Genomic DNA, 15,495 nt, shown 5'->3' on the forward strand with positions numbered 1-15,495 from the left:
TTCTGTCCTCCTAAATCCAGAAAGCAAATCTTCTTCCACATGTTTTTGTCTTACTTTATTCTAATTTCTTAAGGTTTTGATTTCATTTTAAAAATACTTAATTCCTTTAGTATTCTACCTGGAGGGAGAGAGAGAGAGAGAGAGAGAGAGAGAGAGAGATATATTGAGAGGGGCAGGTATGAAGTATGGCTCAAAATTATCAGTCATGTATTTTACTACCACCTATTGCAGATTCTTTTCACATTGTATTATGGTACCAGATTTTTAAAATGTACTTTAAATTCTCTTAGAAGTCATAGTGAATATTTGAGATACCTGTCTAGTTTCCCACTGATGCCATACCTGTTTTAATTATTATTATTTTTGAAAGGTGTTCAAATGTGTAACTAGAAATGATAAATACTCAGATTAACCTTTGGTATAGGGCCAAAAAATGGGGCCGGTATTGCCCTTAAAGGACATGCAGAAATTAGCTTAATAGATTTCTTTATCACTTTGAAAGACTTCAAGAATCAAGAAATGGCATCTTTGAGTAGAAAAAGCCTGTGGTAGATAAGTGGGCAGACAAGGGAGCTTGTGCACCCTTAGGGAGCCACACCAGGAAAGGCAGATTCAGGGCTTCCCAGACTGGGTCCCTGCGGGGAGTAAGTGAGAGGGTAGCAAAGATGTCAGAGCAGAGGAGCCCGCTGTGGAGGGAGGGAGTTAAAGAACAATGAGGTTATTTCAAAAATTCCCCAAAGCAGGTTCTCCCACGATGAGCACTGTGAAGGCAGTTTAGCATACTGTAAAACTGTTGAACTTGGAACTAGGAAGCGTACGTTTACTCTTGGTACTGCTGTGTGACCTTGGAAAGTTTCAGTATTGCCTCAGATTTCTCACTGATAAAATGGAAAATGGCACCTGTGATTCCTACTTCATGGGGATCTTATGAATATAGAAATGAGGTAATACATGTGAAAACACTTTGAAATTTTGAAACTGCAGTTAGAAGAGTTTATAGGAAATTATTATTATTGGCCTCTAAAATACTTGGAAAATATCAGGGACTTCTATTCTTTATTTTGGCTTAAAATACTTATAAAAATGATAAGCGCAAATACTACATACCAGGCACTTTTGTTTCCATTAACTAACTTAACTCTCTCCATAACCCTATTAGGTAATTATTATCTACTTGTTCCACTTAAGTACTGTTACTATTCTTATCCCCCCTTTGCAGAGAGATAGCAAATTTCACACCTTATAAGTGGCAAAGCCAGGACTTGAACTGAGGAAATCTGGCTCCAGAGGCTATGCCTCTGATAGTATTTTTCTTCATATGTGAACTTTCTTCTTTCATATTTTAAAAAACACTTTGTTTTCTTTCAGCTGTTTTCAGCTAAAGTAATGGGAGATCCCTTCCTCATGGAGGAGATAGGTCTACTTGCACTCAAGTCTGCAGCAGATGAAGGACAGAACCAAAGCCAAGATTCTCATGTGCTGCTTCTGGAGACGTTTTCCAAACTTCTGGAGCTTGTGACCCTCCGCCACCGGCTGATAGAAATGAGTTTGGAGAGTGTACACTTAGCTCGGTCAGTAGGGGGACTGAGGATCCAGATGGGGTGAACAGGCCACAGATTTCCCTGCCTACAAGTTGAGTTCCCTCTGTGCCGCAGAGCAGCCGGAGAGAGCTTTATAAATGGCTGAAATGACCACCTTGTTCCTTCTCCGCCCAGGCCTCCCTACACACCTCTCTGACCACTTAGCTAACCTAGGTCATCCACCTGCACCTGGGCATCTTCTCCATTCAGCACATTGCCTTTCAGTTAGGTGCTTCATACCAGTTTATCAGTCTTCCTGCTGGTGTAAACTCCCTGATTGCAAAAACACTGTCCATGTTATTTTCCATGGTGTCCCACAACCTGGTGTGAGGCCTGACCTACATAGTCACTCTGAATATTTACTGGATAATGATGAAGTTGAATAGCAGAGCAGAAGCACTAGAAGTACTAGAAAGAGGAAAGGGATGAGTCAGTTACAGTAACCAGGCCTGACAGAGGTTTGGAAGTGTCAGCAGGTAGGGAGAGACAGAGAGAGATTAAAGAGTTAGGTTTTAGGTATGAGTGTGAGGTGATGGGAAGACATCAAAGTGCAGGTGGACTATAAGCAGGAAAGATGCGGAGTTAAAGGGTTTGTTGCAAACATGTATGAGTTCTATTATGTTCTAGTCCCCACGAGAAGCCCTGTAGACCTAAAGGGTCCAGTCATCTACCACCAACCATTACCGAGGGCCTGCTATGGCCAGGGTCTGTACTGGGAACTTTATACGTATTCACTCATGTAATTTCCAGAATATCCTTAAGAGGTAGCTTACTACTATTTTACTAGCAAGGAAGTAGAGGCTCAGAAAGTTAGGTAATTTGCCTAAGATCATATAACTAGAAAGTGGTAGGAGCAGAATTCAATCTATTAGTCAAGATATGTATTAATCTTTATGTTACTACCTCCCCGTAATTTCTGATCCTTGATCTCAGGGAGCTCACAATTTAAAAGTTTAAAAATTTAGTTCTGCTACAATTTATTTTTTTTAATTTATTTTTTATTGGTGTTCAATTTACTAACATACAGAATAACCCCCAGTGCCCGTCACCCATTCACTCCCACCCCCCGCCCTCCTCCCCTTCTACCACCCCTAGTTCGTTTCCCAGAGTTTCTGCTACAATTTAATCTGATATTTTAGTCATACAACCAAAATACTGTGGGAGCTCAGAAAATGGAATATTTCATTCTTTGTAAGTGGATCAAAGAAAGTTTCATAAAAGAGGCACTGTTGAGGAATGAACTGTGTCCCCTGGCAACTTCATATGTTCAAGTCCTAATCCCCAATACCTCAGAATGTGACTTCATTTGGAGGTAGGGTCTTTACAGAGGGAATCAAGTTAAAGTGAAATGATTAGGGTGGGCTCTCATCCAATATGACCGGTGTTCCTATAAGAGGAAGAAACTTGAACACAGAGACACAAAGAAGGAAGATGGTGTGAAGACACAAGCAGAAGACAGCCATCTATAAGCCAAGGAGAGAGGCCAAGAAGAGATCCTTCTCTTGTGGCCCTCAGAAGGAACCAACCCTGTCAACACCTTGATCTCAGACTTCTAGCCTCCAGAACTGTGAGACAAATTTCTGTTTGCAGTACTTTGTCACAGAATCCTAGCAAACTAATAGAGGTGCCATTTGAAGTCAGCCTTAATGTACCGACTTTTCAAAATGGAGGAGTGTGTTAGAATGTGAGTGTGAGAGGAAGGGAAGACATTCTAGACTTTGAAGGCTGAAATGCCAGAGGGGCATCTGAAAGGAGCCTTGCTGCAAGCCATGTATACGTGAGAGTAGAACTCAGAGTTGGTACAGGACAGAGGTAGGAGCACAGGTTCTTACACTAGGGGGTGATTGTTAGGGCAGAGGGTTGGAAGATGAACTCCCCAAGGGGGGACAGAGAAGATAAGAAGCGGGCTGGGTTTGGAACCCCAGGAAATACTAGGATTTGAAAGTAAAGAGGAAGAGAAGCCAATGAAGACCAAGAGATCGTGATCATGAGGTAAGAGCATGGAAATCCAGCATCCAAGAGTGCAAAGATGTTCCCCAAAGAGAGGACAGAGACCAGCTGTGAAGAGCTCTGAGCTAAAATAGTGAACCTTGTATTGAAAGCAGTATTGGTGACCCCATGAGCACTCTGAGGACAGAAGCCAGCTTGCAGGAAATGAAAGTTGAGGAAGTGCCCAAGCACATCTCCTCCTACTTTAATTGCTATCTTTAACTGCCATAGCATAGACTAAATGCAAGACATTTGTGACTCATTCACTTTATACAAGACTTGGCTTACTCTTGTTTTGACTTTTGTTTTTCTGCTTATTCAGATTTTTTGGTTTTCTCACCACTTTTCTTTTAGTGGAAAATAATGGCAAATGCCCTTGGTTCTTTATCTGCCTCCCCCTTTTAGGCTCTATAAGGTACTGGCACGGGAGATGGGTTTTGAAGAGTTCCATTTGTATCTGAGGCCTGTTCACTTTGAATTTGCATCACACAAGGACAAAATAGACCATCCACCCCCTGTCTTTATCACCTCTCTGCTGGAGGACAGTGATCGAGTGGACAGGTGAGCCTTGAGAAAGTCAAAGTAAAAATAATGTAATGGTAGAATGAACAGTCAGTGAAAATAATTTCTCCCACACTGGACACACAAATGCAATTGTATTTCTAAATTCCCTCTCTTATATTCTATCTGCCATGATGCTATTGTTTTTCTTTTCTTTTCTTTTTCTTTTTTTTTTTTTACTGAAAGGGGGGGAAATAGATCTCAATGAAGGGGGATAATTGAATTTAAAAACACTGAGAAATAGAAGAACTGGATCAGAGAGCTCAAGTGAGATAGAATCACAGGCTCAGGGGCTGCCAGGTTGACTTTGTTGCTTCTGGGGGAAAAAAGGGTGTGAGAGTTTGTCTCAGGGGGCAAGAACCATGGATCAGAAGTCCAGATCCCTTCTCCCACTTACCCTGAGACCAGGAAGAAGTCAGTCAAGTTTTTTGAGCAGCTGTTTCCTTGAACATTGCATTTCTAATACAATGTGCAAATCTAACATGTATGGCGGTATCTCAGTCAGACTCTTGTTGGCCAGCAACAGATGGATTTAAAGCAGTGAAACTTCTTTATGCCCCATAGGTTCAACTCATTGCTGGAAAGAAAACACTCTTAACAGTAACAGGTCATGAGTCTACTTAGTCGCAGAAAGGAATCTTTTTCCTCCTTGCAGAGTCAGCCTTTGATGTGTGCTGAGGAGAAACTTGTCTCCCTCTTCTTTCCTTCTCTTCTAGTCTGCCCTTCCCTTGAGGGTCCTAGCTCTATCCCTGGAGATTCCTGGTACTGGCCCCACCCCAAGGAAAGCAAAGATGACTCCAAGGAGGAAAAAAATCACCTTTGTTTTTCTAGTGTGGATCAGTGCTCAAAATGTAACTTTGATGTGTTAATATGTTAAAGGACTCCTCTCTTCTCCAAAGAGACTGTGGGCTGAGATGGGTTAGGGTCATAGAATATGGTATCCTAAAGTTTCTCAACCTTGGCATTATTGAAATTTAGGGCTGGATAACTCTTTCTTATAGGGGGCTGTCATGTGCAGCAGAGGTTGTTTATCCGCACTTCTGACCACTACCTACCAGATGCCAGTTGTACCCCTTCTCCTCCCCATTTGTAACAATCAAAAATGTCTCCAGACACTGCCAAAAGTTTCCTGGAGGCAAAATATTTCCTGCTTCATCCTGTCACACTAGCTAAACCAAAAAGAGAATTTATAATAAGGATATAGAGATGTCTACAGAAACTGAAGGAAGGAAGTGTGATTGGACCTCAGGCAAAGCTAGCTACGTCTCCAACCTGGAGCCAAGTTATTCTCTGGCTCTTCAAGGGCCTCCTGTTGGAGCTGGTATTTTATACTGATGTAAAACAGGACATATTTTTGTTCACCTGGAATCAACCAATCAGCACAAAGTGCCCAAATGATCTGTGGCCTGGTCAAGTTGTGATTGGTTTTCCCAACAATGACCCAAAAGATCCTGCCAGATCTGGGGAGCCTTCTGAATTACCTAGGGAAGGTTTATGTATCCAAGGATCTTGTCTCTTGAGTTTGCTTTTATGTATGTTAATCTCTTAAAATTGCCACTTTGGAGTGTTGTTATAACAACATATATCAAACATGAGCAAGTGGCTTACATTTTAAAAAGCACGTTTGTGGATATTATCCCACTTAATATTTGCCATAACCCTATGAGATAGGTACTATCTCCCTTTACAGATGAACAAACTGAGATTCATAGATATTAAATTACTCAACAAAGTCTCATAGGTACGGACAAAGGACTGTATCCCAAGGCATAAACATGGTTGCAAAGAACATTTAGGTAATTGTTGGGACAATGGAAGAGAGCAAAAACTGGACAGCTTTTAGGGAATGGACAAAGGGATTTGAGTCAGTGAAGAGCCTGAGGACATGAGGTTGAAGGTACAAAGAGAAACAAGATAAAACAGTGGAATGGGGATCAGGAGAAAAGAATTCAGAGTTGGTGATCACCATAAGGAAACTGCAGAGAGATCAAGTCCAACAAGGATTGAAAGACCCCAGAGCCCTTCAGGCTTTGAGCAGAAATATCAAGTCTTGTGTAATATCTGCACTTGCTATCATTGCTGATGTCCCATCGGAATGAGCATGTCTTGACCAATGTCATGGTACATCAGAACAATGTCATGTTTCTTCTTGCAGATATTCTCCTACTACTCTTGTCTTAGCCATCTCTGAGGTGGATGATAACCAGGTTGGCAAGTTTAGCTTTTATACAAAGGAATCCATTCTTAAGGTAAATTGTGTTTTTTAAAGACACTAAAGTAAAATTAAGCAATTTGCAATTCATATACGTTTGGCTCCCATGTCGAAGAGAGGCTTCTAACTTCCTAAGTAATGATGATACCCTTACCTTATTTAGCCGAAGTTGAATGCTTACCTAACCGAGTCACCTAGGCACCCCTGTATTTTTTAAGCATTAACCTAATCTTGGTTGCTTTAAAAGGCTGCCACTGAGCACATGTTTGCTGGTTTGTCAGAGCCTACTCATCCTTTTCTGATCAGAAACCTGATGGTCACTAGCTACAGAGCAAATCAGGCCTGGAGGCTGCCTTCCCAGTATGAAATGGTGCTTAGAGAGAGACCAGATTCAGTCCTGTGGCTGAGAAGCAAGGATCTCAGATCATCCTGCAGTTTGATTCATATGTTTACATGTTAAATAGGTGGTGATCTCAAATCCTCAACTTCATCTCCTCTTTATGGCCAAAATTCCTACTAACTTTCACATTTTCTTTCTTTAGCTCTTATTCCATTCAGGAGTGGAAAATATGCAAGTGACCCTTGCATGCCAAGCGGCTCAGAAAAATGCTTTGATGGTGGCTGTCCAACAGGCATCCTTCTATCACATGCCCCAATGGGCCTCTCCTGCTGATGTGAAGGTCAGCCTGTAAGATACAAAAACCTGAGGCATGTTTGACATGTCTACCACTATGACAGCCAATGCCAAGCTACCCCTTCAGCCCCTTCTTCCCGTTAGCCTGCCGCCTTTCTCCTCCCTTCTTTCCTTCCTCTCCTCCTCTTCTCTCCCTCTCTTTCTCCCTTCTTTTCTATTTTTTTATCCTCTTTCCTTCACTCTTTCCCTCCTTTCCTAATGTGAAGTCAACACATGTCCAAATCTTTACCAACTCTCTTAATTTTTAGTGATTTGCTAACAACTTTTTTCTTCGTGTATAACTCTAGAATATTGACTAGGATGAATCATCCAGCATAAAATATCCTGTTCCTCCACTCCTATCCTTTGTAGATAAATGATTTTATTGTTTTCTGTTTTATTCTTCCTACATGTCTTTTTGCAAAAGTAAATGGAGACATTTGTCCCTTCTTTTTTCTACAAAAGGTAACACACAGTGTATAACCCTTTTTTCCCCAAGACTTCTTTGGTTCTTATTGAGATATAATTCACATAACATAAAATTTACCCCTTTTAAAGTATATGATTCACAAGATCATGTAACCATCACCATTATCTAATTCCAGATCATTTTCATCACTTTCAAAAGAAATCATGTACCCATTAGTAGTCACTCGCCATTCCACCCCCTTTCCCTTAGCCCCTAGCAAACAGTAATCTACTTTCAGGCTCTATAGATTTGCCTGTTCTGGATATTTCACATAAATGGAATCATTCAACATAGGCTTTTTGTATCTGGATTTTTTCACTTAGCATGTTTTCAAGTTTCATCCATGTTATAGCATGTATCAGTACTTCATTACTTTTTATTGATGAATAATATTTCATTGTATAGATGGACCACGTTTTGTTTATCCATTCATCAGTTGACAGACATTGGGCTGTTTTTACTTTTTAGCTATTATGAATAATGCTGCTGTGAACATTCATGTGCAGGTTTTTGCAAAGACATATGTTTTGAGTTTTGCCAACCCTTGTTAGTGTCTCTTTTTTTTTTATTGTAGCCTTCCTATTGGGAGTAAAATGGTACTTTATTGGTTTTGATTTACATTTCTCTAATTACTAATGACATTGAACATCTTTTTATGTGCTTTTTGGCCATTTATATATCTTCATTGGAGAAATTTCTATTCAAATTCTTTGCCATTTATAAAAAATAAAATATGTCTTTTTATTATTGAATAGTAAGAGTTATTTATGTATTCTGAATACAAGTATCAGTATATGTGTACTTATCAATTATATGATTAGCAAATATTTTCTCCCATTCTAAGGGCAATCTTTTCACTTTCTTGATGGTATCCTTTGAAGCTGAAGTTTTTCATTTCAATGACTCCAATTCACTAGTCTTTCTTTTGTCACTTATTGTTTTGGTGTCATATTTAAGAAATCATTGCTGGATCCAAAGTCACAAAGATCTACTCCTCTGTTTTCTTCTAAGAGTTTTGTAGTTTTAGCTTTTGCATTTAGGTCTATGGTCTATTTATGGTTAATTTTTGGTTTGGGTTTTTTTCTTTTTTTAAAAGATTTTATTTATTCATTCATGAGAGACACACACAGAGAGAGAGAGAGAGGCAGAGACACAGGCAGAGGGAGAAGCAGGCTCCAAACAGGGAGCCTGATGCAGAACCCGATCCCAGGACCCCAGATTCATGCCCTGGCTGAAGGCAAGTGCTCAACCGCTGAGCCACCCAGCCAACCCAATTTTTGTATATAATATGAGGAAAGGGTCTAACCTCATTCTTTTGCATGTGGTATGCTGTCACAGCACCATTTGTTGAAAAAACTCATCTTTCCCCATTGAATTGTTTTGACACCTTGTCAAAAATCAATTGACCATAAAATGTAAGAGTGGATTTCTGGGCAATGAATTCTATTCCATTGCTCTATATGTCTATTTTTATGTTATTACTACTGCTGTTTTGATTACTGTAGATTTGTATTAAGTTTTGATATTAAGAAGTGTGAGCCCCCCAACTTGGTTCTTCTTTTTCAATTGCTTTTGCTATTGTGAGTCTCTTGTATTTTCATATAAATTTTAGGATCACCTTGTCAATTTCTGTAAACACATAAAAAGCACCATTTGACATTTTGAAAGGGATTGCATTGAATCTGTAGATCATTTTGGATACAGTTGCCATCTCAAGTTTTCTGATCCATGAACACAGATGTCTTTCTATTTATTTAGATCTTTTGATTTCTTTCAACAATATTTTGCAGTTTTTGGTGTATAATTTTATACTTCTTTTGTTAAATGAATTCCAAAATATTTTATTCTTTTTATTATATTATTATAAATGGAATTGTTTTCTTAACTTCATTTTCAGAGTGTTTATTGCTAATGTATAGAATTACAATTGATTTTTGTATATTGATCCTGTATCCTGCCACCTTACTAAACTAGTTTATTAGTTTTAATAGTTTACTTGTATGTATGTATTCCTTAGGATTTTTTTAAAGATTTCACTTATTTTAGAGAGAGAGAGTACAAGCAGTAGGGAGAGAGGGAGAGGGAGAACCAGACTCCTCATTGAGCAGGAAGCCTGACACAGGGCTTGATCCCAGGACCCTGAGATCATGATCTGTGCCAAAAGCAGATGCTTAACCAACTGAGCCACCCAGACTCCCCTCCTTAGGATTTCTTATATACAGGATTATGTGATCTGCAAATAGAAATAATTTCACTTCTTCCTTTCCAATCTAGATGCCTTTGTTTCATTTTCCTGTCTAATTACCCTAGCTAGACCCTCCAGTACAAGGCTGAAATAGAAATGGCAAGAGTGGATATTATTACCATATTCTTGATATTAAGGAGAAAGCTTTCAATCTTTTACTACTAATTATGATTTAGTTACAGGTTTTTCATAGGTGCCTTTTATAGGTGGAGGATATTTCCCTCTATTCCTAGTTTGTTGAATGATTTCATCATAAAGGAGCTTTGGATTTTATTTACATATACTCATTTGGACTTTGTTTTCTCACGTAACAGTATATCCTGGAAATCACTTTAAATCAGTTCATAGAGACTTTCCCCCACTTTTTAAAACAATAGTATAGTGTGTGTGTGTGTGTGTGTGTGTGTGTGTGTGTGTGTTCATTAGTAAAATGAAACATAGTTTTAAGAAATCAACTTTCCAGGTGGTCTTTTAACATTCTTTGAATCTTATAGATTCTATACAGCTCACCATATTTACCCCTTATCACATTTGTCAACCTCTATTTATTTCTATTCTTCATGTTAATGGGAGAGTCCAAATTTATGAGTATGGCAAGAATACTCATTCCTCGTTTCCACTGTCAAACAGTAATTCCCATAGAAATTAAGTACTGAAGTAGAAAATAAGGATAGAATGAGTTATATTTATTTTTAAAATCTCAACCTTCCCCCCTAAATCTTAATTCAGTACCTCCTATAAGTTAGGCTTATCAGATAATACTGATGCACAATTCATGCTCCTGAGGAACTTATAGACCAGTATATATAAGGCGAACAGGCTCACCAGTTGTTTAAGAGGTTCAACAAAATATAGAAGGCATCTAAAGAAAAAAGAGGTCATATCTGGGGAACTAGGAAGGGCAGCACAGGGCGGGGGGGCGGGGGAGGGCATTCAGGAAAACCTGAAAGATGACCTTTTAGACAGGCAGAGAGAAGACCCTTCAGATAGCTCAGGCATAGGATGCAAGAAAGGGCAGATGGGTACTAGATAAAAATGAGGAGCCTAGATTGACCACCACTGGTGATATTCATACATAGTTGACATGAGGAATTCGTTATTTAATTACTTTAGGGATCCCTGGGTGGCGCAGCGGTTTAGCGCCTGCCTTTGGCCCAGGGCGCGATCCTGGAGACCCGGGATCGAATCCCACATCGGGCTCCCGGTGCATGGAGCCTGCTTCTCCCTCTGCCTATGTCTCTGCCTCTCTTTCTCTGTGACTATCATAAATAAAAAAAATAAAAATAAATTACTTTAGTCTGGGATGCCTGGGTGGCTCAGCAGTTGAGTGCCTGCCTTCGGCTCAGGGCGTGATCCTGGAGTCCCTGCATCAAGTCCTACGTCGGGCTCCCTGCATGGAGCCTGCTTCTCCCTCTGCCCATGTCTCTACCATTCTCTCTCTCTGTGTGTGTGTGTCTCTCATGAATAAATAAATAAAATCTTTTTAAAAAATAATTACTTTAGTCTTATGAAGAATACTAATATATAAAACAGATATAAGTGGGGTTATTCTTGTTGAAATGGGGAGTGAGAGGAGAGTCTATTTCCTAAATCCATTTAAGAAGCAAATGCTGAAATCACTGAATGGAGCATGAGGGCAGAGGTAGGAAGACATTAGGGTTATTATATATCATATATATGAATATGTGAATAAATACAGTAATACATGAATATAGAGTAATGTATGTGAATATCTAGAAATATATGTGTAGATGTGTATTTATGTGCTCTCCTACAAGTGTGGGACAGGAAGAGGACTGATGCTACAATAAGGAGGAATAAATAATGGAGACAATGAAAGGGAGCAAGAGAAGATGAGGGAAGGGAAGAGGGAAGGAGAGAGACAGAGAAAGAACAAAAATTGTGCACTGCTACCAAAACCAAAGGAGGTGTTTCAAGAAGAAATGTGTGACCAAAGAAAATGTACATATGGTAAATAAACATATAAAAAGGTGTTTAAAACTATTAGTTATTAGAGAAATGCAAATTGCTCCAGTGAGAAACTACTCATTAGAATGGTTAAAATTTAAAAGACTGACCATTTTGAGTGTTGGCAGGGATCTGCAAGATCTGGAACCTTCATACACTGCTGAAGGGAATGCAAAATATCAATCACTAAGACATTTTGATAGTTTCTTACAAAGTTAAACATACACTTACCATATGATCCAGCCATTCCACTCCTAGGTATTTACCCAAGAGATATAAAAACACATGTTCATAGAAAAGCATATAAACAGATGTTAATAACAGCTTTATTTAAAATAGCCAAGAACTGGAAAGAACTCAACTGTTTCTCACCAGGTGAATAGATAAACAAATTGTGGTATATCCTCATAATGGAATACTACTCAGCAAAACAAACATGAATTATTGAGATATACAGCAATATGGATGAAGCCATACCAAAAAAAGAGTACACACTGCATGACTCCATTTTTATAAAATTCTAGAAAATGCATTCTAATCTATTGTTGGAGAAAGCAGAGAACAGTGGTTGATTGAAGAAGGGGGGTAGATGGATGGGATGGTCACTATTTTGATTGCAGTGGTGATTTCATAGTTGTATACATGTGCCAAAACTTGTCTAATTGTACACCTTAAATATGTACTGTTTGTTAAATGTCAGTTATATCTCAGTAAAGCTATCATTTTTAAAAGAAGAGGAAAAAAAGAATAAGTAGTTGAAAGCTGATAGAGTTAAATGTAGAGGGAAGAACCAGAAGAGCAGGGATTAAAATGGGGCCATTTGACATTCTCAAAAGCTTATTACTGACTGAGAGAGCATTTCTAATGGGGTTGAAAGCAAGATTGCTTCAAAGTAAGGCTGTCAGAGTTAAGGAATGAGAGGGTGATGGAAGTATAGAAGCAGCGTGCATGTACTGCTCCTGTATCTGTCCACTTAGGCTGCCACAACAAAATGCCAAGGAAAGTTTTTCTTCCACACCCTCCCTCCTCTCTCTCTCTCCTTAACATTACATTGTGCGTGGGAGCATATATAGCCTACCTCCATTTGCTTAGGCTGAACCGCAGTGGGCACCCTGCCTCAGTTTTTCAGATCTTGTAACCATGAAGTCCATCAGCAGTATTTCCTGAGAGGCCACTCTGTACAGAGCACTCCAACTAGCTACCTTGTAGAACGGAGAATTTTTTTTCAGGGCCATTTAGACAACTGCATTTTATTCTGGAAATAGTTACACTTACTGCCTCACTCCTACGTTGTACCCTTCCCTTCCCTCTCTTACTCTCTCCTCTCCTCCCCTCTGTTTCTCTTCTCTCTCTTCCACTTCAACCCATCCCCATCACATGTACGAAGGCATTTCAGGTCAGCGTGGCTATGAGATAATTTTGCAGCCAATACTATAGGCCTTACAAATCCAACAAACTTAATTCACTTTGGTTTAAAACATTTTAGGAAATGAGTTCATATCTGAGAAATGGTGGAATGGGTCCAGCCAGAAGAAGAAATTCCAAAATTGTGAATGGCGTAGAGAACTTACTGTTAGCCCCAACTTCAAAAGTTCCAGACAACCTTACTTATCCTTCAGAAAAATTCCATGCTACCAAAAGGTACTGCATGCACTAGGGGTTTGTTTAAAGTAACAAAAGTGTCCTCTTTTAAGCCAATTAATAACATAATATTATGGGATTAAAGGATGCCTAAATTCCCAAAGTGATCAGCATGTGTTTAGTTTTGAAGACCTTGTATGAACACTGAGAAGGCTCAACTCCTTCCAATATGCAGTTTATGAAGAGTCAGTGGTTCCTTATTTCAACCTCTTTGCTCCTTTCTCTTGTCTTCCCTCTTTCTATATATTTCAACAGACAGAACACAAGGAAGAAGAATATGGGCCTCTCCAAATTTTCCATGTTTATCTTAAACTGAAAAGCACAGAACTACCCTCACCATTCTAACAAGGTTTTACCATTGCTTAAGATGATAGATGCCACATTATCAGAGAGGTACAGCCTCTACAGAGAGATGGCTATAAATCAGAAATGTCCTGTGTCTTCATCTCTTTTCACCATGACAGAGAAAGAGAGATATTTGTATTCAATAATAAACATTCTGAGTATTTCCAATGATAGTTTAATTCTAGCAAATTTAAAATGGAAAAAAAAAAAGCACCAAACTACTCTACTACCAAAGATGTCATTAATCTGACATATGGCCAAGTTCAAATACCCTAGGTTCACATTCCCAAAATGTGGATGGAAGATTTAAGACCAATATGTCTAGTCAAGAGGACCCTTGGGAAGCCACTTCAGTCCACATTCCCCTGTGTAGAGACCAGGAGGCACAAAGGGACCTGAGTAGTACAAACACTGAGCCAGGCCATGAAGTTGAGGACAGAGGAGGGACTGCTGATACATGCTTCAGGCACATGGGGGCCCCAAGGAGGGTGGTGACACATCAGCATCTTTAGTGAATACAATTAGAACATCTGAAGAAGATGAGAACCATGGTGACAGAGCCACCTGCTCTCCTGTTGCAATGCCCAGCACTTAGCCCCAGGCTATCTGTCCTCCAGTAAGCTCTTGAGCTATTTTTTTATTATATGTCCACTTACTTCCTGCCTTGGGCTCAGATGTCTCTGTTCATTTACCAGGGCTCCGGAGGCTTTTGTGTCTATTCAACTAGAAAAGGTGGGGCTGCGGGACATGATGCTGAACACCTTCCTCCTCAAGAAACAAACCATGGACGACAGAATGAAGAGCTTTGTGAGTTTAGTGAGAAGGGCTCCCTAAAACTCTCATTATCTTTTACACTTGAGCAAATAAAAATTCTTAACTTGTAATCTGTTGCTTTCAGCCTATTTGGACAGGACTATTGAAAATATAAGGAACTGTAAAAGGAAATTCAATAAGTAGAAAGGAAGTAATTCAAGCTGATTGCATTCTAGTTTTAAAAATATGCACATTTTTTCCAAGACCACATTTTATTTTGTCACTTTCTAAACGGAACTAGTTTCAGCACCTGCTCTGGAACATTAGCCCACTCTTGAGTGACCCACAGATGTTCAGGGGGTTTAGACAAGGTGAGCAAGGGCTCTTAACTATCTAATTCATATGTTATCTGATTTCCAGATGTTAATGCCATGTTTCTATTTTCCAGATATTAATGCCATGTTTCTATTTATACCAGCCTACTCTGTTGGAAAATATAAAATTCAAGTCCATAATCAGTTTAAAAGTATTGCTTAATTTTGTGAATATGATTTCATTACTCATTAATTTTTTGACAAGAAAGTCATTAGGCTAATACATAGTTATTTGGGAGAGAAATCACAGGTTTACAGTCTCTAGGTTTTTTCCCTATCTGTGACTGAAAAGGAAAGACTTAAATTTCCCTAATCCAGTTCTATAAATGTGATGTGAGGGAGGCCAGACTTCTAGATTACTGCTGAGCAATAATGGATGCAAAGGACTCATTTTAATAAGTTGTTGAGATATTTAATTACCTTTTTTTACTACCATATTCAAAAAATATTGACCAAGTGAAAAATGTTGTAGCTCATTAACTCCTCTTCAGGATTATCCAAGGGCTATCAGATTAGAAAGCACAAGACTCCTAGATCAGAGACAAAGAACTTTATGACTCACAGCAGAGCAGGTGACATGAGTTTCATATTTGTGTCAGTTCCCTCTGCCTCCCAAGTCCCAAGGGGGCAACATGGAGGAAACTAGATGTATGCAGTGGGTTTTGCTTTTTGTTTTTGTTTTTGT

General features: G+C 39.2%; 1 protein-coding gene across 1 annotated transcript in view; it reads left to right on the forward strand.

Moving 5' to 3' along the window:
• The window catches only part of LOC612235, a 136,373-nt gene that overhangs the window by 49,388 nt on the left and 71,490 nt on the right, over window positions 1-15,495 (forward strand). The window contains exons 18-23 of the mRNA XM_038554893.1: window positions 1,369-1,571; window positions 3,975-4,130; window positions 6,286-6,379; window positions 6,885-7,022; window positions 13,184-13,338; window positions 14,379-14,490. Of these exons, the coding sequence (XP_038410821.1) occupies window positions 1,369-1,571; window positions 3,975-4,130; window positions 6,286-6,379; window positions 6,885-7,022; window positions 13,184-13,338; window positions 14,379-14,490 (858 nt within the window). The remainder of the gene's footprint in view (window positions 1-1,368; window positions 1,572-3,974; window positions 4,131-6,285; window positions 6,380-6,884; window positions 7,023-13,183; window positions 13,339-14,378; window positions 14,491-15,495) is intronic.

The sequence above is a fragment of the Canis lupus genome, chromosome 12 (genome assembly GCF_011100685.1).
Source record: "Canis lupus familiaris isolate Mischka breed German Shepherd chromosome 12, alternate assembly UU_Cfam_GSD_1.0, whole genome shotgun sequence".
NCBI classification, from domain to species: domain Eukaryota; kingdom Metazoa; phylum Chordata; class Mammalia; order Carnivora; family Canidae; genus Canis; species Canis lupus.